Genomic DNA, 23,898 nt, shown 5'->3' on the forward strand with positions numbered 1-23,898 from the left:
TGGAGTGCTAGGATTATTTTTTCATGCAAAAAAATTGGAAAGCTATTATTTGGCAAAAAAAATTATTGCACAAATACGTCAATTTTTATGCAAGTTTAAATGCGATATGTAACAAATTTTAGTTGGTTGATGAAGAAATTGTTGCACATGGTCGAACACTTATATGCAATTAACTATGTTTTGGGTGCAAATAATGCTCACTCAGTACTTAAATTTTGTTCAATGTGGTGCAATATAGTAATCATCATAAAAATATTTTAATAGAAAACATTTTATTGTAACCCAATTGTAAAAATCAATATGCAGTTGAGGTTTATGAAGATAAAAGCGCCGGACTTTGGTGCTAGCCAAAATAAGAAAAACGTAGAGGGGTTATATGTAATTTGAAAATCATATAACCCTTTTTTTGGCCCCTTTTTAAATCAGAAAAATGGCAATGACACTTTGTAATTTGTGTAGCTTCCCAATATATATTAACTATAAATATTAAATAAGATTAAAAAATTTATAGAGAAGTTGCATAGCTGAACAATAAATGAAGAAGAAGAACAACAACAATAATAATGATAATGATAATAATAATATAATAATCTTCTCCTATTCCTTTTTTATTAACAGTTGCACTGTGAGGATCCGTGCAGACGTGTATTTAGTTTTATATTAGTTATTTACTGGATAGATCTTGAATACTTATATAATATCAAAGAACTCAAATAATACCTTTTGGTTAATCATTTTGGATGAAGTTCTAGACTGTTACATGCACCATCAAGAATAATTGGCTATGAGCTGTGTATATCAAATGAACTAGATCCTTTACTCCAGCATGGAGTCTCACAATTTAGTAAAGACACATGCTCTTCACTTGTCATGGATCTTCCTACTTTTCACGTGGGTTACCTTGCAACAGATTCTTATGCAATGACAATTGAATTGCCATCACCAGCCAATTAATAAATCTATTTTATCTCATTTTCACATTACATTGCCCTTGCAATCTTAAATATTGTGCTCTTGCATGGTTTCATGAGCAATCATCTTTTGTTGCATGGCTGTACCTCCATGAACCTTCACATTCTGGATTTTGTTTTTTTTTTTTAATTTCTGTAAAAAGAATCACGGTAGGGAGAAACACTACTAGAATGATGCAGAGTAGAAACCCAAAAAGAAAAAAAAATTATAACAAAAAAATCTCAGAAAATATTCTCTAAAGCTCAAATCCGAAACCTCCTTCAATGTGAGGAGGGATGCAACCACTATACTGTAGCACAATTACTACTAATAAAAAAGCTTAATTTATGATTCATTTTTTATATTTTCAATTATATAATTTAGAATATTCAAAATATTTTGGATGATGCTAGTGAATTAGTTTGTTCCATTAACTTTAGTATTGGAACATTTTTTGTTTCTTGAGCAATGCACTAGAACGCTTAATTATGTATCCTTCGAACTAGTTGATTGCCCTATCCACATTTTTTCCCTTCCATTTTGCCATCTATTATGTGCAAGTTGTGGATGAATTTTACTCGTTCAATATTCAAATTTGATTTTTAACACCTAAATTGTCTATTGAGTGTGGTGTGCACCATCTTGGATGATGGATCCGTGGGTCACCACTTGGGTTTCCTTCGCTCAGTCGAACACATGTTCAAGCATTGGTTTCCCATCTAGCCAATTTTTTTTGGACAGTTCGAACATTTTGGCCTTCCATCTTGTTTGGCAAAGTTTTGCATTTGTGATAGAGCTATCAATCATCAAATCCCTGTAATATCTACAAAGGTTTATGGAGTCTCAGTATGTCAGGATAACCAACGACACTAACAAGACAATAGTGCCACTTGATTGTATCAGTATGCATGCACACATGTAAAAATTCAATTGTTTCCAGGTAAAAATAGATTAAGAAACATGACTAAATAATCCATTTTTTCCAAAAAAAGTTAAATGATGTGATTTTTTTTTTAAAAAAAAATATAGTTCATGATCAGAGTTCACCACCTTAATAAACACCTTGATCAAATTCAGATGTTGGATAACAACAAACAACAGTTCACTGCCATAAAACTAACCAAAAGCTATAATGTTACTATCTAGTGCAAGGTTTTATATATTTTGACCATCTTGCCTTGTTGGAAGATGTGACTGGAAGCCCCTCTTGGCCCCAACATCCCTGTCAATGATTAAGACATATACAAACACAAGATTGAGAGGTGACTTGGACAAATACCCTATAGATGTATAACAATATGCATTCTTGCATCACCTTTGAACTTTCAGAAAACAATTTCTTTTGTGCATATTATTTACAGAATCAGATTAGTTTCTAGTAAGCAGAATAATTGCTTTTTATTGGAAAAAATGATACAGAGTCACTGTCTAATATAATCATGAGAAAAATTGAAAGAAATAATCTTTGTCTGCTAAAAGAACCACTTGTAACAAATAAAGGGGGTATGCGTACATTGGTATCCCCCAAACAATTTGGGATTTCCACCTTTTACCTATCATGATTTTCACCGTATTGGAAGTGCATCCTGCATGAAACTCCCTTGTGTCACCCTTACTTCTTGGTGCAGATTAACATCAAAGGAATACTGAAATCGATGATTACCTATGAACAGTGCCCTCCAAATACCAAAAAGTTAACGGTAAGCCTCATTTTGGGTCTTCTGAAACATGTTTTTCAGTTGAATCGGTCTCCATCTTTTGCATTTCCAGCAATTGCTGCTGCTCCTCATCATCAACTGGGGCCTTGGTTTCGTTGTTGGTTGCCTTGGCCCTGGTGGTAGACTGCTGGTAGAGGACGCCACCAGACATGCATATTAACAGACCAATTGTTCCCACCAGGGTGGAATGCTTATCCCATATGACCAAATTTATCACAACAGTCAGAAGCTTGTTCACGATTCCAAGCACCGTGAAGCCTGTTGCTGAGATTACCCGTCTGCAAGAGAACCCAAAGAAGGATATGGATAAACCGAACAAGCATGACAGAGCCACAGGCAAAACCACGCTGATGGAGTACCAGTCAGATTCATCAGAGATCTCATGCTTTATCTGCTTCAGCTCTCCCATTATAAGCAGCTCCAGGGGAAACAGCATCAGTGCTTCCAGGTTGTTGTAGAGCACCAGGCCCCATGTGTTAATCCCTATGGTCATGACGACATGCTTAATATATACGAAATCTATCGACATGCTTGCAAGATAGGCTAAAGCCCAACTATACGCAGTCACAGTGAATTGGTAATCGGTCAGGACATAGATCACACTGCCTCCAAAGATTGTAGCAAGGGAAATCCATGTCCGAAGCGAAGGCAATGGCTGCTTCAGGTAGAGTGTCTCTCCAATGGCTACAAATATTGGAACAGCAGAACGGAACACAATGAAAGTATCCACGTTGGCATGGAGTAGTAGTTCACTATTTGTGAAGAGAGAGAGGTAGAAGATGATAGCAGCAGGTAAGAACTTCAACATGGTCTTGATGTCAAGGGGGTCGTGGTGCACAAGTTTCAGCCATCCGCATGTTAGAACTCCAAATGCACTGGTGAAATATTGCAAGGCAGTCAAAGCACCTGGGTACGGAAATTTTGTGACTGCCCATTTGTTGATTATGGAAAGGAGTGATGCCGATAAGCAGTAGCCAGCAGCTACCCCATATACCGATGCTTGCTGTGCCAAATTTACTAGTTTCTGATTCCATGTCACCTCATTTTCTGATGCGGAAGAAGCTTCATCTGTAGCACTCGAAGAATTGTCCTTCAGAGTCATAGTATCGTTGGATATCTACAACAAATCAGAAGTTGCTTGACTTCAAAAATGAACATATGACAAAACCAAAGTGAGCAAAATAAAACAAACCAAAAGGAATTCTAAGGTTTCTCGGTGCTGGGATTCATTATACAAATAACATATGGCACTTGGTATTTTAGAGCCTGTTTGGTATTGCTTTTCTTTTCTGATTTTTTTTGTTAGAAGTCCGAGAAGAAAACTGAACTAGACTGAACAAATATGTATGATAAAACCCTCTTGTTTCGTAAATTGTTTGTCAAACCTTTCAGGATTTTGGCAGCAAAGATTTATTGCTTTCAGAAAAAGTGAAAATAAAAGCAAGGAATAGCAAAAGTTCAGTGCAAATGTTATCTCCATCAACAATCTCCAATGTGATATTGCATCAATTTATTGGGAAACGAAAATATAAAAATTATACCACCAAGCAGGCCATTAATAGATTAGCATGCTAATGTGAAATACTTAATACTTTAAGCTTTAACACAATTTACTTTCAGCTTAAAACTAAACGAACTATACAAATATTGACCCAAGATAACTTAAAACACAATGAAATGATGTGAGGTAACTTGCCCTGATTTATTTTATTTCATTTTCTTTTTTTTTCATTTTTTCTGATTTTTTTGTCCAAAAACCACCAATATTAAAACTTTAAAAGTCTACCAGGCGGATTGAAACCAAAACTGAATTTTGAAATCTTGGTGTCGTTGTGTCATGTCTTGTCCTTTCTGGAGGAATCTTTAGCAATTTCCTAGGTGAGTCCAGAATCAAAATTCTGGAACATGGACATGAAAACAAGTAAATCAGCAGGAGAATTCCTCTGTGACACTGGTTTGATTGGGGCCTCTGATACTAATCTCTCTTTTGAAAGTACACCGCTTAAAAAATAATTTTCCTTAAATAACAAGAGTAAAGATATAGAAGCATTTCCCACAGTCTACGCAGATAGCTGAACTGCGTGCAGCTAAAAGCTTTCAATTAAATAGGCTGACAGTTGAAGTGACCTCTTCATATCCTAATAGTCTTATTCCCTTGCTTAGCACCTCTAAAACTTGACACAAACTTCAGACTTCGTGAAATTTACGAAGGCTGAAAAACACTTGTTATGGAGTAAACCTAGTTCTGCAATTCATAGAGAAACATCAATAAATAAAAAAATAATCAAGAACAATAGCAAAATGGTGCCTAAAAGCATCACAGGGAGATGATAATGCTTATACCTGCAATGCACTCAGAACCTTTAGAAATTAGCTGATTAGTAGATTCAGTGGCATGTATAAGTAGGTAAGCAGAAAGTATTGTCGCCAATAACAAGTTAAAAATATCAGGTTGATATTTCTGTGCCGACACTGGATAAACAGATCTTGTAGAGACAGAGTTAACGAACAAGAAAAAATAATTGGAAAACACGGCATGTTAAAAACATCAACCTAACAATTGATGCATGCATGCAAGCATAAAATCAAAGTTAACAATGTAGCAAGAGAAAAATAACTAGAACTTAAACAAGAAAAGCTCTATGTGAAAGGTGGAAAATTTAAGAATAGAAGAGCTACATGAAGAAATACAAATTTAGATACATTAGAATTATTTGTGGAAGATATATAGAGGGGAAAGAAAATTCCAGAACAGAAGGATGGAAATGAAGGATTTAAGTGTTGGTGGCAAGGATGGTGCCATCCAGTTGAAGGGACAGCATGTGGTCAGCCATGCTGGCACATTTAAATGCAGATAAAAAAACAGAAGAAAAGGGGATCTCGACCCCTTTTGGCTCAGAACTGAGCAGTATCAAGCTGAATTAATCCTTACAGGACAGGCATGGTTCAATGTACAGTTTGATACGGTGTTATACCCTGCTCGATAAATGCATGCATGCCACTTACCAGCACCAGCCCAGTGCAGTTCAGCACTGTTGGCATGGATTGGCACTCTGATCCATGTCAAATGTAGAAACAATAAGGTCCTTCCTTGCCAGTTAAACAGTCATAATTGTTTTTCATGAGTTCAAATCATACCTTCAAACAAAAGCCTTCCTGTAAAGTCTAGTCCCTCTGCAGTCTCTAGAGCAGTCCAACCACGGTAGAGGAACAGATGTTTGTAAAGTGGAAAGAATATAATTTTCTTAAACTCTGGTGGTGTTACAGTATTTGGTTCGAAGCAGTTTACATCATCCCTATCAGTACCATTTCTCTTTTACAGGACAACCAGATGAACTCTATTAACTTTTGTGCTTTGTTGCAGATTTTCAAGCTAGAAAAGTGCACGGTAGAGCAGAATCACTGAGCTATTGAGAAAACTAGAAGAACATAGAGTGCCTCTGTAAAGAAATCTGCAAAATCTATATCCACAGAACATCAGTATCAAAAAAATTTACAAGCAAGCGGATATCAAAAATCTTCCAACAGATTTTTCTCAACTACATTATAGACACATACAAATATAATTTTATAAGAAAACCGCTAGCAATCCCAACACAAATACACAGACACACACATAATAAACATATTTATGTACACGTTACATTTTGAGCAGTAAGGTACAATATTATATATATATATATATATATATATGAATCTATTACAATAATTAAAACAGGAGGGAAAATCTTGACATACAATATTTCAAAGAATGTGTTGTCTGATATCTTCAAGTTTTGCACTCATTTTAACATTCCATTTCACATTAACTGTCTACATGAAGCAAATAACAAGAGTACCATAATCCATGAATAACTAAGTGTTTTAGTATACACCTGTCTGTGAAGTGAATATGTGATAGTGCCTTCTATGTAATAATTGGCACATTACAAACTGTTTGGATTACTTAATGAGGCCAAATAGCAAGCATTGAATCAGTCCTTTATTTTACCTTCTATTGGAAATGCTCATTTGATTTCTTGCAAAGAGAATTTAAAAGAAAAAATAAAAGTATAAAGGTTTCCATGCAGATAAATTTGATGCTAACAACATCTGTTAGCCAGTGTATTTCCCTCTGAAGTTTCTAGTGAAAAATAAATTTTTAGTAATTCCTGTGTTATCATGCTTTCCCGCTCTTCAGTTTGATATCATCTTTGAGATGGCAACTGGAATGTCGTCTAATTAAAGATCACCTATTTTACTTGCTCTAACTATAATACTAACACTTCCAGGCAAGAAAACGTTGAGTTTATCTGAAATTTGTTTCCTTTATTTCTTATGAAACAACATATCTTATCTGATTCTAAAAATAGATATGATGTCTGTTAGACCAAAAAAGTTTTTGGTTTATTGATATCTGATCTGCTGACGATTACTTTATTGATAATGTCTCTATGGAACTTTATGCAAGTTGCATGTTATATATCTTCTTTATAAATTTCTTCCTTATCCATACAGTTATCCTCCTAACCTAAATCTATTTTGTCTAAAATCTTTATGGCCAGGGAATACCATCTCATAGATGAAAACATCTTTCTCCCCTTTTCTCAATTTATCTTTTAAAGTTTAAACATGCCAAATTGTCCCTCTCAACCATAACATTTTTATATTGAGGTTACGCAATGTTTTGTCCAACCTCTATTGTTCATTTTATATAATTAATATCCCTGCCATGTGATTAAATCTTATGCTCCTAAGTTGCACAGACCACTGCATGTCAGCAGGCTCTAAGTTGACCACTCTTTTTTCCTTTTCGCATTTCTTTTTGCTGAATATGGTTAATCTATGGCATCTCACTTGTGACGAATTATTCAGCATTACTGCAAAAACAAATACTTATGCATCTCGAAAGCTGACCTCATTGTCAAGCCAGATGCCCTTTCCTTTATTTTTGTCATGCTTGCTTGGATGACCTATAGCTTAAGATCGATAATTAGCATTTCTTTAGAAGGTCATACAAAATCACCGGAAATCAGCATTTTAATGTTTAGTCATGCCAACTCGCAAAATTCAAACAATATATAAAATCGTTGACAAGGAAGCAAAAAGAAAACGTAATAAGAATCACATGACCTAAGAAGTAATAAGTCAATAAATATGTTTTAACTAAAACCAGTCCATTTTTGCATCACACTTACATTTCTCTATTTTAGTTTGTAGCTTAAAACATGTAAGCTATCAAAACCATCTGACCTTGCCTGCAAACCTAACATCAAAGTTTTAACTACTTCTTATCCATATCAAAAAATGAACACATACCAAACCAGCCACCACAAGAGAAAACTTTTAACCAATTGTTTAAAGAATAAAAAGAAATCTCCAGTACTCGATGCGAGAATTAGCACGGACGCAACTAAGAAAAGTTCTAAACCTAGATTTAATCGATTACCAATTCTTGCACTTTGGTAAATAAATTGAAGTACGAAATCAAAAAAAATTCCAGCTCAATAACTCAGAAAATCCATTGAAAATGGTCTTTTTACCACTAAATTCCTCCGAAACAGCCAAAAATCCAGCTCAAAAACGAATTTTTACTCTTAGATGGAACTTAAACTTAATCTAAAAACAGAGGGCTTAATAAAAGGAGAACTCACGGCGGTGCTACATTTGAGTCAACCCGTCTCCCGATTTCCTTCTCTGAGGCTCCTCCGATTCCAACAGCGGACCTCTTCGTTCTGAAGCGCCCCCACTTCGCCTCTAGAACTCGGGAGCGAACGAGATTGGGATTTGGGGGCGATGGGGATCCGGATTCCGGAGGCCCGGAACTGGAACCCAGAGTTCGGATGGATGGCGCCGAACAGCGAGTGTGCGTATTCGACTCTCTTCACTCTGTTAGTTGTGGGTCCCATCTGAGTATACCCCACGTGGCAGTTGGACATGGCGATTGTAAGTAATAAGTAGAATGACAGATATACGAGATCAATTGAGGCGCAGCGACCTTAGCCTGATGTGGTTTTCTTCAGTCCGCGCTCGACCCGCTTACCCCGAACAAGTCGGGTCGGGAGGCCCTAAAGCGATCAGTGCACTCGGCCCGGCCCGGCCCCGGCCCGACAGGGCCTAATCTGATTTAAAGAGAGATGAAGGGAGGGAGAGAGGAGGGGGTGTCAAGAGAGGGAGAGAAGGAAGAACACTGCTTGTATCTTTCGTTGCAAAGAAGGATTCACCTTCCTTCGCATGAATCCACCATTAGATCGTGCAATGGATAGTTTAAGATCCATGCAAGTAGATGAATAGAGGAGTTTGGTGTGCTTTAAGATATGTGCATGGTGTGATCAACAGATCGATTATTCTTTCGTAGGAAAAATATAACCCAAACCCAAGGAACGGTTGTATGAAGATAGGAGGGCGATGGCTGAGACTGAGCTGATGGAGGCAGGAGATATTATTGGCTCGGAATATATAGGTTTTACTTCAAGGTAGCAGTGCAAGAAAACCACTAGGTGGATTTCTCAGTAAACTTCGTTTTCCATCATTATCAAGGTTATTCTGTGGCTATAATGGTTGTCCAATAGGATGAAAGATTTTGCAATCAAGGTTGTAGCTAATAAACTTATGGAATACAAGATCAAAGCACGGCTTCAATATAAAGGAAATTGTGGTTGATAACAAGTAATAGATACCTACATTAGTTATAAAATAGGCTAACATTCAAGCCACTGCACAATTGGGTAGTGATAGGAACTTGTAAAAAATATCACATCTCATATAATAGCTAATTTAAACACATGTATCACTAGTAATTAGGAATGATAACAATCAAGTAATGGGCACATGCATCAATACAAAGAACCAATTATCCACCATTATACATAGAGAAGGGATAGAAATGCATGAGCCAGTGCTAATAACATGTCATAGGCACCAACCACATAAAAAATAAATCAAAATATACCTTCCATATATTTGGGCAGTGATATGAATCTGTGATCAAACTATAACTCATAAAAGCCCCATGGAACACAAGTACCATACTCAACTAGCCATGTAATAAATCAACAATCGCTTAATCAACAATGCATTGTCGATTAGCCTGTTTGTTGCAGAGGTGCTTGAGACTAGATTAACGGGCATCCAATACCTATAGCCTCCGGGCATAATACATGCATGAAGATAGAATCGGTCGTGATCTTAACCATGTATTCAAATACTTATACAATTTTTTTTTTATAAATAACATACTAGCTATCGCAAGAGCATTATTATCGGATGTGTAAAGAAGAGTCCAGTAAATAATTGCTCAACTAATGGCTTCATAGAGATCATTCTTCCTCAATATCAACTGAAAAAGATGAAGCACTAGAGAACATGCTGTGCTTACCATTTTTATTAGTCTTAAAAGTTCTGCAATTTGAAAAGGTGACACCATCAGCTAGAATTGGCACCAGAAAGGACTATTTAAATGATGGCAAAGGTCTCAAGCTTATTTATAAATCACAGAGCTAGTTTGCTCTTCTGATGGTGGTCCTTTAGTCATGAGCTTGGCAGCAAGAATAGGCCTGTTGAGGTCAGAGCTTAGGTTCAGATCTCAAACACCAAATGAGTCCAAAGATTGCAAAAGGTTGTGCATTGAAGAGGATGGTTAGGGGGGAAGAGGAGATGCTTTTGGGTGCTGATGGAGTTGGGCAATGCATGAGTTGGGGTTTGGAAGAGGCATGGAGAGACTTCTGGTCTCTTGGGACAATGCTGAAGGTGTCAAAATAGGGTATACAGTAGGTGCCACAGCTTCTGATGCTAAATGGGATGTCAGGCTCACACAGTTTTAACTTGCCATTTTTCACAAGTGTCACCCATTTGAATGTGTCTCTTGTTGAAGCCTTAATTATGGGCATGTGATAAGGACTTGAAAATTGAAACATGATATTCTAGACCTCTATTTTCTGTGGAGATTCATAAAGCTGATATCAAATAATGGATCCTCCAAGAACAAGAGGAAGATTTGGATCGTACATCTAGTCAACAAAACATTGGGTGATTTTCAAATATCATATTTGGGGACCAGTGAATCGATCAATGATAAAAGAGTCATGATCTATGATCAGTGGGTTTCATGTGGATCATACATGCTATGATAGATCATTATCTTCTGATAGTATAAATCCGGTTTATATATATAGTATATATATATGATCGATGCATTTAAGGAAGATAAGTATGCGTAAATTTACCCTATAAAAGTAGGTTTTGGGCATGCTAATACCATCTTGGTGTATAAAAAATATGATCTCACTGGAACTAATGTGCCATAATCCAACACAATTGGACCATATGACAGCATAAATTCTCAACATGCCTTTGAAGAATGCATGTACATATGTAGATGAGAAAAAAAAAAAAAACGAAGCATGTGCTTTCTTGCACCTTGATGTTGTTATCCAAGTTGATGTTGCCTATCTCTCAATGAAAGAATTTAACGAGCTACAATGAAATAATAGAAACTAAAGAATTGGGGCATAGTAGGTTGGCTAGAGACTGTACAAATTAATTTGGATATGCCAAGCTTATATCCAAATCCAATTAATTAGGAGGTGTTTGGATTATGCTAGAATTGAATTTCACATGATTAGGTTTAAACCTGATTTGGTTAGACTTGACAAAAACATTTAAAAATTCAAAGAATCTAACTTTGCCATGATTTTAATGTGGATCAAGCATAAGTTTAAATTGTTGAACAATAGCAATTACGACTAAACTAGATAGTGACGCAAGATATAGCTAAACCTACACCCACCTGCCAACAGTATAAAGTGGGATTTGGTAGATGAAATGGCATGGAGAAACACTATCCTGTTTATACTAGGAAAGGCAAATAATGACCAGATTTTGTATTATATAAATTAATATTATATAAAGAAATGTCATTTTAATCTTCTCAAGGAATATCATAATCTTGTATCCTTGTGAATATTGTTCTAGTTATAAATCCCAAGAATGAAGGAAGAGATGGAGATGGATGAGAAAGTTAGGAGGATTGACGGTGACCAACCTACAATTTTTGCAAACGTTTAATGTCAATACCTCCTCTGATGCATGAAAAAGATATGAAATAGCTCTAAATTTAAAAAGAGTAGATGAGTTGAATTTATCCTTTGCATGGAAAAAAGTTTTTCTAGAATGAAAAGGTAGTTGCGTATGTTAATAGAGTTGATGGGGTGGTAGGAATAAGAAATTTAAGATGCATGAATCTTCATCACCATAAATTTGAGCCATGAATCTTGGTATAGTTCAAAAATCATTTGCTTGGGGTACGAAGCATTAGTTTTTAAGCAACCAAAGTCATTGGGATGCATCATTGAATAACAAGAGCAAGATTTCTACATCTTTGAATACATTCTTCTCTTCACTAGATAGACCTTTTTTTATCTTCTTTCTCTCTTTTTTGAAAATATTATATCATGATCCTTATAATGCTGCTATAGCTATATACGAACTTTTGCTCGAAACCTCTACAAATTATTGTCACATTGTAAACCTTGAATTATTATATTAAATCACAATGGCCATTTTTAGCAAAGAAAAGCAACAGCACGAATAAAAGCAGTAGTAACAATATATCTAATCATGTCACCATTAGCTAATTAAAGTTCATTATGTTTGCGATAATTGCGAAGATCTCAAATTTCCAGAGATTTCTCTCACACACATAAATAAAATCTCATGCCAAAAACTATTCCTAATTGTTGTCGCAACTTATTAAGACCATCAGCAAACACCTCCAATTAATTATTATATTAAAACAAAAAAAATTCTTGAAAGAAACACGTGCTTTCAACATCAGTAGCCAAAACCCATTCGTTGGAAGAGTTCATGCATCCTACCGCCAAGTTTTACTTTTCTAATAATCTTCATCATTGTTAACAATTACGCTCTTAATTTAATCACTCTTTTCATTCCAAACGCATCATAATCCTTTCGCTTTCCCACAAAAGATCACATTAATTACGTGATGGTCCCCGGGGGATTCATGACCGTCCATATGGCCGTACGCCCGGATCATGCCATTCCGCCGCTACCGCCGCTCCAATCCGACGGATGAAATCGACCCTCCCCCTAATTACCGACAGATCGCCACCTCCAATCCATGGACCAGCCTAGGCCCTGACAACGGCCCTCCGACGCAGACGGCGAGAGCGCGCGCGTGACGTACGTCGGCGGAGGCAACGGAGCCGGACCAGGCCGCGTGGGCGCGGACACGGATTCTGTGCCCCATTTCAAACGGAACGTCGCCGTCAGGGAGGGGAGCGACGGGCTGCACGGAGGCGGCTGACGTCCGTCAACGGGCAGCCTCGAGGATCGTTCCCCTTGCAGCGTCGCACGTGCCGTATCAGCGGCGGCCTCCCTATGGCGCCACGTGTATACTCCGCACGCCTATTGGAATGATTAGCGCCGCGCGCGAGCTGGCCCTGTATCCTATTACTTTCTAGCCCCCTCTTAAGTGTGGTTGATATAGCCATTCTCGTATGCGAGCGCCCGCATATTTCTCTATCAGTTACTTCTTCCTCCACCGTCCACGTTCCACGAAAAAGATCGATATTTGCCGCGTAGAAACTTTTACGCGGACTTATTTGCGGTTCTGGTTGCTGGTCCTGTTCGCACCGAAGTTATTTACGTAACTTGGAGTTTCGGCCTATTTAGAAGGACCAAACGGTCGATTAAGAGCAAACGGGAGGTCGTTTTCATATTGTAAAACTTTGAGTCGGTTCGGATCGCGGTTAAAATTTAACCTGAATTAACCCCTGGGTTAATTTTTCAAACCCCCTCCGATTCCCCCCCCCCCCCCCCCCAACGACTATTTAATGGCCCTCTCACGCTCTTGTTCCCACCCCTCCTCATCTCTCTCTCTCTCTCTTTCTCTCCCGCCGGAAACCTCTTCATCTCCTACGAAGATCACACCTTTCCGCCGGAAAACCACTTCTTCTCCATCACCTACCTCTCCTAACACCTCAAAACCGCTTTTCTCCTGTTCCCTAAACCGCCAATGTCGTCGTCCCCAGAGTTGGACTCCGCCTTGTTCTCTCTCTTCCCGTCGAACCTGTACTTTCTCCCATCCTTGCACTGTTCCTCGTCGTCTTCTCCGTCTTCTGGTTCTACCGGGGGGCCTCGCGTGGTCGATCTCCGGGGTCGGGCGCTCGATCCCGGTCCGCCGGGGATCATCCTTGCCTCTCCGGCACCGCTGCCCACCGTGCGCTCGCTGGGCTCGCCCGATCGCTCCAAGCTGTCCCCTTGATGGCCTTCTCGGTGGGGTTTACCCGGTTCGTCGTGTCGAGCCATCCCGACACGGCGAAGGAGATCCTCAACAGCTCGGCCTTCGCCGACCGGCCTATCAAGGAGTCCGCCTACGAGCTCCTCTTCCACCGGGCCATGGGGTTCGCCCCCTTCGGGGAGTACTGGAGGAATCTTAGGAGGATCTCCGCCACTTACCTGTTCAGTCCCAGGAGGATTTCGGCCTTCGGGCAGCACCGGAGGGAGATCGGGGAGCAGATGGTTAATGAGGTCAAGGAGCTAATGGGAACGTATGGGAAGTGGAGGTGAAAAGATTGCTGCATTTCGGGTCGTTGAACAACGTTATGATGAGTGTTTTTGGGAAAAGATTCGATTTTGGGAAGGGGGAGGGGATGGAATTGGAAGGGCTGGTGAGGGAGGGGTATGAGCTGTTGGGGGTCTTCAACTGGAGCGACCACTTCCCTGTGCTGGGTTGGCTGGACTTGCAAGGGGTGAGGAAGAGGTGCAGGAGATTGGTTAGAAGAGTCAATGTGTTTGTGGGCAAGATCATAGAGGAGCACAGGCAAAACAGGAGGAAGTTTGGTGGGACTTTGGAGGATGGAGTGGGGGACTTTGTGGATGTGTTGCTTGATTTGGAGGAGGAGGAGAAGCTCTCTGATGCTGACATGGTTGCTGTTCTTTGGGTAAGATTTCCTAAAGATCCAAACTTTAACCATCCAAAAGCAGGATGATATTAATCTCTTCTTTGTTTGTTTATTTGTTGTTCTTGTCGTTGCCTTGGTGTTCTTGTCTGCATGCTGCTTCTGGATGCCTCTTTCTTCTGTTTGCTTCTAGTATTGGTTACCTTCTTTGTTATTCGTGGGCTTTCCATGCATTATCATGATTATTTTATGATTCAGAATATACTTCGAATTTCCTATCTGATTTTCTTCCTCCTTCTTTAGTATAATGAGAAGAGATGAAGATTCCTTGATATAAAATATCCAATCCGTTCCTCTTTCCTTTGCAAGGGTGGTATTCCATGTCAACCATCTGTGGTCGTTTGTTTTACAGTGTTTAGGAAATTGCTTTGTTTAATGGTTCTAACTCTTTCGTTTAACCACACAACCACACATTAATGAATCCAGTTTTGTTGATATTTTTTGCTTTTATCTTATGAAAATTTTGGTGTCGTAGCATTCCATCCTTGGTTTTGTTAAAATTTAAGTTGGTTCCACTTGAACTTGGTGTATATTCCTTTCATTTGTTTTAACCCTTCGACCAAAGCATACACACATCATATTTATTATTCTATTTATTTGACAGCCAACTTGTGCATGGCTATGTAACCAGGAAATGATCTTTAGAGGCACCGTACCGTAGCTATTCCTTCTTGGAATGGCATCATGGCTTAGAATGGTTCTGACACCCAGATATCAATCAAAAAGCTTCAATGCCGAGATCGATGCTGTCGTTGGGAACTCCCGGCTTGTCTCTGATTCTGACATCCCCAAACCTTCCGTATCTGCAATCCATCGTGAAGGAATCTCTGAGAATGCACCCACCAGGCCCACTCCTCTCATGGGCTCGCCTCGCTATCCATGATGTCAACGTAGGGAATCACCTCGTCCCTGCCGGGACCACGGGCGATGGTGAACATGTGGGCGATCACTCATGACGAGTCCATTTGGCCTGAGCTGGTAGTTCGATCCCAAGCGGTTCATGGCGGAGGGTGTGAGCATTCTGGCGGTTCTGATCTCAGGTTGGCGCCGTTCGGTTCTGGGAGGAGGGCGTGTGCCCAGGATAAGGCCATGGCACTGGCTACCGTTCATCTGTGGCTGCTCAGCTGCTTCAGTGCTTCAAATGGGGTCCCCTCAGAGGGTGGTTGGATCTGTCCGAGTGCTTGAAGATGTTCCCTTGAGATGAAGAACCCTCTGGTTTGTAAGCCTCTTCCAAGGTGCTGAATTGCCTGGAAGTGGTGTTTTTGTTCTCAAAATTGCCGTTACTCTTATATCAGTGTTTGGGTACGTGGAGATAATGTTGTACTGTACATCTCCATGATTTGCCCTAGTTAGCCAGTTCCTAGTTTTCGTTCTTGGTGTTTTGTTCACTTCTAGCGCATAGTTTTAGTCTAGATTTCCTTGGAATATGGCTATGTATCTTGTTGGTTGGATGGTCACTGATGTATACAGGTTGTCCCGTGCAATGTATACAGCGTTTGTCAAATGCGTGGATTGACAAAGACTTTATATGCTCAACTTGCTCAGATACTTTGTTTCCACATTTTTGTTCCAAGATAGTCCAAAGGTCATGTGTACAGGTGTCCAGATATTTGTGGGGCTTTTGGCAAATGCATGGATCTGGTTATTCCTTCAACTTGTTTCCAGTAGTCAATTCCTACGTTTTTTGAGAAAGCTAAGAGAAAGGTGCTTTAACATATATGATGGGCCAACTTTCCATGTATAATTCAAATTTGCTTTTCTCATGGGAATAACATATATTTTACCTCATAACTAGAAGCCACATTAGCCACTGATATTATTTTGCCTGTAACATTAGTTGTACCATACATCCGGGGATCATTTCACAAGCTAAAGTCCTTCAGCTTCTGAGGATTTCTGCACAAGGTTGTCTTAGTATATGCCCATGATGATAAGGTAATATTTCCTGTTACATTTTATGCTTGTATATGTTAGAATTCTGTATGTGGAATATATGCCTTCCATTAGAATGGACTACTTGTATCCTGTATGTGTATACCCTGTAGCAACTTACACAGATCTTAACAGTCATATGTTGATAAAAAGAATTGATGTATGTGTCTTCGCATAACATGAGATCAGTATTGTTGGCCTTCTGTAGAAATACTTGTTCGCTCACTTTTGTTGCAAGCTCAAATAGATGGAATGCTTTCTATGTAAGCAATGGATTTGCATCAATGTGATTTGTTTTTAGACTTGCCAAGCCATGGAGAGAGATGGCCTTAAAGTTTTCTTTCTTTTATGATGCATATCTGCAATTCCGATCCATTTCTTATCATGATATGTCCATCTTTGTTCTCACATGCCTCCTTTTTAATCCTATTCATGCTTTTGAGAAGCTCAGCTCTTTCATACTAACTAAAGTAAGATTCTATGGGATGTTTTGTGGGTCAGTATCTATTAGATAGATGGAATGCTTTCTATTAAAGTCTCCAGTCCAACAGTTTCAGTAGGTTTTCTTTGATCCGCACTTTAGAGTACAGTTCCTACAAATGATTGAGGAATAAGAACACAAATCTAATGATATGATTCCAGGGGCCTGCTCTTTTGTGAGATCCAAATCCCACGGAATATTTTTAACTATAGAAAGCTTGCTTCCTTTTCTTCCCAGGAAAAAGAATATCGATGGCAACTTGGCCCCCCCCTTCTCTTTTCATGTGCTCCCACACTTAATCCCTGATTATTCCTAGGCTCCTGCATCACCATTAGATAGATCTTGTTATGCGGCTAGACATAAAAGAACAGAAGATCTTGGGAACCATTTCTATTCTAAGCTTCTTTAAGGGGTCAGCAATGGTGGAGGTTATCAGGGGTCAGCCAATAATGCTTCATTTGCCATGGTGAGGGACCTACATCATGCTGGCATGATGCTCCTTGGTGTGCTTTGAGCCTTTTGAGTCAGTAACCCCTCTTGCAGTAATTAATAATCAAATCTCACAAAAGATTGTCATAGAATTGATGCAGTTTTCTCAGTGTCAGTGAACCCTTAATAATTTTACAGTTTGGTGGAACCAAGCTACCATTCTGCTTACAGATCTCTAGTTTGTATGGAGTTGCAGCTTTAGCGACATTTTAGCGATGAGAACATTAGTAACTGATATTTTATAACTCATGGTGATGGAAGGTTCCTATTAACCAACATGATTAGATCATGATGCACTTCACTGCAGTAAAACTGATCCTATCAAGCTATCATTGAGCATGCAATCCCCTAACTTTGAAAGTGAAACATGGCATGTGCTTATAGGATGCCATATTTTGCCACTAGTATGTTTTATAATAGGCCTAAATGAGAGAGGATGTAGCACAAAAACATAGTTTCGCCTTTATGGAGCATACTGCGGTCATACTAATCCAGTTCTCTTTTCTCTTAAAGCTTGAGATGTGAACAGATGTGGTCACCTTTTAGCAACAGTATATGGAAATGAAAACCTTAAGGCATATGAGCAAATCATCACAAGCACCTTACGGCCAACTCTTTGAGTCCTTTTAGCAAACTTAGCATGAAAGTTTAGCTTGATCGATCTATTATACTAATCATATGTGATCATAACATTTGCCTAACCGATTCTTCTTCACACCGATGTACTTATTTTGTTGATTGGATTCCATGGCATGTAATAGTTTCGTCTCAATAATTTAACATAGGTTCAATTAGTTTATGATTTAAGGAAGAGGACTGCTGGAGATCTAATCATCTGTCATATATTCTAATGTGGTTCCTAGGGATACTACTCACAACAGATAATTCTCTGTTATTATCCATTATAAGCTATAATATTTTTTGGTGTCAAGTAGATTGAAATAGATGCTTGATTATAACATATTCCAAAGGCCAAGATCCCAAAGAGAACTGTGCTGCGTTGTCATCGGCATCCTGTACTTAATAGATTTTTCGATACTGTGGAATGTGCAATCTGTGCACATAAAAATATACTGATTCTCAGCATGCAGTATGCATGGTAACTCGTTAGGTTGATGTTTGCAAGAGATGACTGAATTACTTAGGTCTGATGCTGCCAAAGTGTGAAATATTTTAAACAAAACCACCTCAGCAATCTCAAGTGATTCCAAATGCTTCATTCTATTGCCTTTCCTTAACATTTCCTTATCTTTACACTCTGTCCACGCAATCAAGCATCAAGCACTTGCACCAAAGTTGAGGACTATTACTACTAAAGTGATGATAATAATACTATAAAATAAATATCACATCAAAAAATAAAGTAATATTATATATATTGTTTCTGACCTTGGTCTTTCTTATAGATTTTCCCAAAGAATGAAGGAACTAGAGGATATAATAAATTTTTACTATTAGTTACATCCATCCAACATGATTTTGGGATAGTCAATTCACAAAGCGTGTGGATCTGAAGAGTATTGGTTCAATATTGGCTTTATATTGGCATTGTTATACCACCAGGATGTCCTACAAAGAACAAATATTTAGATTCTTTGTCAACCAAGCAAGAGGTTATGTTGGTTTGTGAGTTGCATTTTCTGAAATCTTGGGTCTTCAGAAGATTCAATTTTGGTGATCTAATAGATTTCCCAGAAGGTGCGAAACTTGCTTAGGAAAGCAACTCAAGTGTTTTCAATTAGAGCAATCCAAGGTATGTAGTTATCTAGGCACTTGAAAGAAAGCTTTTGCCTCTTTGAGAGGTTCTCCATAATTTTGCAGTCCATTTGGAAATTGACAAAGAAGTTTGTTAGGAAACTAATCCATGTTGGTCAATAAGACAGTGGAGAAGCTGTCCTTTGGCTTCGTTCTTTGTTTTTAGTAGAAACAACTGTAGTGCCCCAACCTACAGCAGACAGAGAGAATATAGGAAGACAAGGGCATGCAATTCTTTTTAATCAGTGGCTTATGTGCTTCCTTTCGTCTGACATGGCTGGATTGGAACCCTGCAGATTGGATTTTGTATTACCAAACAAAACATGCTTATTATATGGAGAATGTGAGATGGATCATGTCGTTATGCGCTTGTCCTTGCTCTTTGTTGTCATTAGAATTTACCTGGTAGAGCATAATAAGCAATAGACAAACCTTTCTTAACCCATTCTTTTGGATTGATCCTGTGATATCTACTTCTATTCTGCTTTCATACATGGCCTTTTTCTCCCAAATGGTAAGGAAATTACATATCGCTTTGCGCAACTTTCAAGTCCTTTTCAGATATCCATCCTCCCTTGGACCCTTCAAATTGTACACAAGACCTCTTTTGGTTGCAATTCTGTAAGAGGCTTTTTCTATTTGCATTTGGAGAGTTGTCATACTCTTGCACACAATGAGCAGGGGCTTTACCAAGAATGACCATGTGCCCGTAGTTGAGTAGAGACTTTATTCTATCATTTTGAAACTAGATACATGCATTCCCACTTTGTGATGCACTTCTTCTGTCTCTCTTCTGAAAGCAAACAATGAGCAGGGGCTTTACCAAGAAGAATGTACATGGGAACATGCATGAGGGAAGAAGGGGGATGTATATATGAAGGGAGTCATCCTCTGCGAAAGCAGTTTAACTAATACTACACATGCAAAGTAAAGTTAAAGCAAACATTTACAGGTTTTGTAGAAGGGCCACTGGGCCACTTAAGGCTCAAGGTGTGACCTAGAAGGCCAGGACAGTGAAACACTTAATACCCTCACCAACTCCTCAACAGTTGTACCCACTATCTTTCAATCCACTGATACTCAAGCTACTCCTTAGATTTAGGCAGATTACTACCAAACCACAGGTTAGATTATAAAGCTGAAGGTATTGCATCTTAGCATTGGAGTTTGGACCCTCCACCTAGCCATCATTGTTGGCCTGCTCTGAAGTCTCTCAATGCAACCACAATCTGGTATAGTTGGTGAAGGGAAAAGTCTTTATAAGTTTGGATTTCAACCACTTGCAAGTGCCATGCATCCAGGCTGTAGGAAATTCATATCAATTTGATTTGCTGATGATAGAGTACCTTGGCAGCAGATCCAAGAATATTTTTTCTGTGACAATGTGGTGACCAAGTACATTATGTATGCCATAAAACATCCTTTTGCATGATTATTTACTTATCTTGCTCAATCAATTATGAAACCTTTTGATGGCTTAACTAGCATGGCTGCCCCCCTCCCACCCCACCACCACCCCCTAAAAAAAAAAAAAAGAGAGAGAGAGAGCTAAAAAGTGATCATGCTAAAGGACTATTTATTCTATGGCCTTAACACTCCAAGTTTACAGGATCATGACCTTGAAATTCCCTAGAATGCATAGTTTTCTCAATTAATAGGATTATTACTAACAAGCACTAAGGACAGTCATGATATTACTAACATGGATAGTAGGTGTCAGTTGGTCACTAGATGGGTATCTCTCAATTTATCACACTAGGGGAATCACCTTCTAGTTAAACCTCTGTTGTATGAGGAATCTCCATTGTTAACTCTGTTTTCCATCAGCAAAGAAAAATTCAAACTTTAAAGATTTTGATTTCTCTTGGGTTTAGTATGGAAAATCATTTATTAAAATTTATATAGAATGTTTGGTAAGCTTGTGTATATATCAAGCAAAGAGACTTGATAAGTTGGTATTTAACAGCAGTATTCTGTCCCAATAATATGTTACTAATAAAGAAAAGATTTTTTTTGCAAAAATATTTCTGATTCATCCTAAGTTTTAGTTATTATATGGTTTTGCCGTACTCTTGTATAGAGCAGGATTCACCATTAATAATTTAAGCGTTCATGTTCAGAGCCCAAATATCAAAAAAGAATGTAGTTCAAAAAAAAAAAAAAAAGCTTCATATCAGTGTGGTTTGGAATTTGAGTGTCATGACTGCACTCCTGGGGGCCCCCCTTTAATTCAGTAATTTGTTCTATAGATTTTCCTTAACTATTTTTTGTTCTTTAGAATTTAGTTCTCCACAAATCTAGCAAGCCAGTGCGCTTTTCCCACTTTAATTGTCACAAGTTGGGCTTTAGCCCAAGCTTGGTCTAAGTACAAATGAACTATGCCATATAGCTGTGTGGAAAGTCTAGATTTTCTGTTTTGATTGATATGATGATCCAGATTTTTCATAGTTTGAGTCCAAACCAAGTCTAGTCCAACTTGAATCTAATCTGGACAAAATTTTGTGCTAGATTTTTCGCATAGGTTAGGTTAAAAATTGATTGGATATCGATGTGTTGGAATTCTTCGAGATGACTCTTGCAGATACAGAAATTGGACGAAAAAATATGAACGGAGAGAAATAATTGATCGATAAAGATTAAACCATTCTGTTTGCTAACAATTGATCAAAATGGCCAACGGCTGCTTGTGCTCTTCTACGGAAATTTTGTTTCATGAAAGCTAGGAATTAAAAATCAATTCCTTCACAAGATCAATAAGATAAGCCTGGTATCAATATGCACATATTGGAAATCCAAATGGGCCATGGACATAAGCTAATTCACCGTCATGGAGAAAAGAAGAAAAACCTTTGGCACACCAATGGTACTATACTTGTTAGTCTAAACTATACCATATTTAGAAGGCAGATTTTGGATATTTGGATTTAACTTTTTTGGCATTGGTAGAAAAATAACAAGGTTCTATGTTTATATATTATTATTTAACAAACTTTTGGATTGCCGCTCTCCCTCTTCCGTTCTTTACTTTATTTTTTTTTCGATACAACGGCTGCTCATCCTACCCTAATGTACGTGCAGCTGGCATAGTCAAAAGATACAAAATGGCATAACTGTAAAGGACTAGTCCTCCAGAAGATTGCATAGGAGGCGACTCAGTTGGCTCGATAAAAGGATGTCCGACCTCTTTTCAAGTAATTTCTAATTTTTATATAATGTTTGCAAATAATGTACCACAAATTTTTGTTACAAAATAATATAAGCTTTTCGTATCGAATTATTTTTCTTCCTCATCACAAACATCCGATTCTTCCACAGTTACTAAGAATATTAATTTACTTCCTCATCACAAGCTCTCCGCCGCCGCCGCCTCCACCTCCGCCGCGGCCTTCTCTCGTCCTCCGCCGCCCGCCCACCTCGATCTCCCCCGCCACCTTTCCCTCCACTTCTCCGACGTCCGCTTCAACACCTCGCTCCTCCACCGCGTCCTCGACCTCTCTCCCGCCGCCGGCCGCGCCGCCGTCGATCTCTACTGCTGGATCTTCGCTCCTTCATCCCTGCCGACGAGTCCCTCTCCCTCCTCGTCCACTTCTTCGGCCGCCGCCGCGACTTCAAGGTCATCATCGACCTCCTCACCGAATTCCACCGCCCTCCGCGGCTCTCGACCGCCTCGCCTGCGCCGACTGACCAGCCCAGGCCCTCCGCCTCTTCGATTCCCTCCCCACGACCGCCGCGCCTTTGCCGCCCTTACCGAACACCGCTTCTCCGGCCACGCCGAGCACACCATCAAGCGCTACGCCGACGAGATTTTCCCCGACGAGGAGATCTGCACCGCCCTCATCCGGGGCTGGTCCGCCGCCGGGAAGCTTGACGAGGCCCGCCGCCTCATGGGCGAGATGCTTCGCGGCGGGTTTGAGCTCTGCACGCCGGCTTACAATTCGATCTTGGACTGCGTCCGTGGGTTCTGCCGGAAAAAGGATTCCCTCCGGCTCCAGTCGAAGGCCGACAAAGTGCTCGTCGAAATGCGCGCGGCCGGGATTCCCCGGGATGCCGAGACGTTCGGTGTCCTCATCTCCAACCTCTGCAAGATCCGAAAGACCGAGGACGCCATGAAGCTCTTCCGAAAAATGGGCAACTGGGGCCGCTCCCCGAATGCGGAGACTTATCTCACTCTCATTCGGAGCTTGTACCAGATGGAGCATAGAAGATCTCTGCAAACAAAGCTCGATGCTAGCCTCAGATAATAGACAGACGACACCAATCTTCTGTGAAGCTGAGCAGGCACGGATCACTCATTTCAAGCTCATCTCAAGCTCATGCTGGGGTTTCATTTATCTTTGGGTCTAAAAGTCAACTTCACCAAGAGTTATTTGGTTTACTTGTGCAAGATTCAGAAAAAGGTAGACACCTTGCTTCTACAATGGGTTGCAGCATTACTACATTCCCCATCACTTACATCAGACTTCCTTTGACCCCTTATGCACTGACAAAGAATGATTTGCTGCATCTACAAGAGAGATTTCAGCAACAATTATTTGACTGGAAAGTCAGCTGCTATTGATGGGAGGCAGATTAACCCTTCGCAACTGGATGTTTTCTTCCTTGCTAATATAGT

The 23,898-nt window shown here is 39.4% G+C and overlaps 2 protein-coding genes and 1 pseudogene across 9 annotated transcripts; 2 read left to right on the forward strand and 1 right to left on the reverse strand.

Moving 5' to 3' along the window:
- Window positions 1–2,319: 2,319 nt before the first annotated feature.
- LOC103722079 (GDP-mannose transporter GONST3-like) lies at window positions 2,320–8,433 on the reverse strand. Of its 8 annotated transcripts, XM_026810399.2 has the most exons (4): window positions 8,303–8,433; window positions 5,013–6,130; window positions 4,797–4,914; window positions 2,320–3,786 (listed from the first exon to the last, which is right to left on the reverse strand). In XM_026810399.2, the coding sequence occupies exon 4, from the start codon at window positions 3,769–3,771 to the stop codon at window positions 2,659–2,661; it is 1,113 nt and encodes a 370-aa protein (XP_026666200.2). In that variant the 5' UTR covers window positions 3,772–3,786; window positions 4,797–4,914; window positions 5,013–6,130; window positions 8,303–8,433; the 3' UTR covers window positions 2,320–2,658. The 8 variants fall into 8 exon arrangements, with proteins under 8 accessions (XP_026666200.2, XP_038983479.1, XP_038983478.1 ...); XM_039127551.1 differs by lacking the exon at window positions 4,797–4,914 and having other exon boundaries at window positions 5,808–6,130; XM_039127550.1 differs by having other exon boundaries at window positions 2,320–4,914; window positions 5,808–6,130.
- Window positions 8,434–13,532: 5,099 nt separating this feature from the next.
- Window positions 13,533–16,188, forward strand: LOC103722078 (annotated as a pseudogene).
- A 6,270-nt stretch (window positions 16,189–22,458) lies between these two features.
- On the forward strand, window positions 22,459–23,527 carry LOC103722091 (pentatricopeptide repeat-containing protein PNM1, mitochondrial-like). The gene is made up of 2 exons (XM_039127761.1): window positions 22,459–22,477; window positions 22,602–23,527. The coding sequence occupies exons 1-2, from the start codon at window positions 22,459–22,461 to the stop codon at window positions 23,525–23,527; spliced, it is 945 nt and encodes a 314-aa protein (XP_038983689.1).
- Window positions 23,528–23,898: the final 371 nt, after the last annotated feature.

Source organism: Phoenix dactylifera, chromosome 6 (genome assembly GCF_009389715.1).
Source record: "Phoenix dactylifera cultivar Barhee BC4 chromosome 6, palm_55x_up_171113_PBpolish2nd_filt_p, whole genome shotgun sequence".
Taxonomy (NCBI): Eukaryota; Viridiplantae; Streptophyta; class Magnoliopsida; order Arecales; family Arecaceae; genus Phoenix; species Phoenix dactylifera.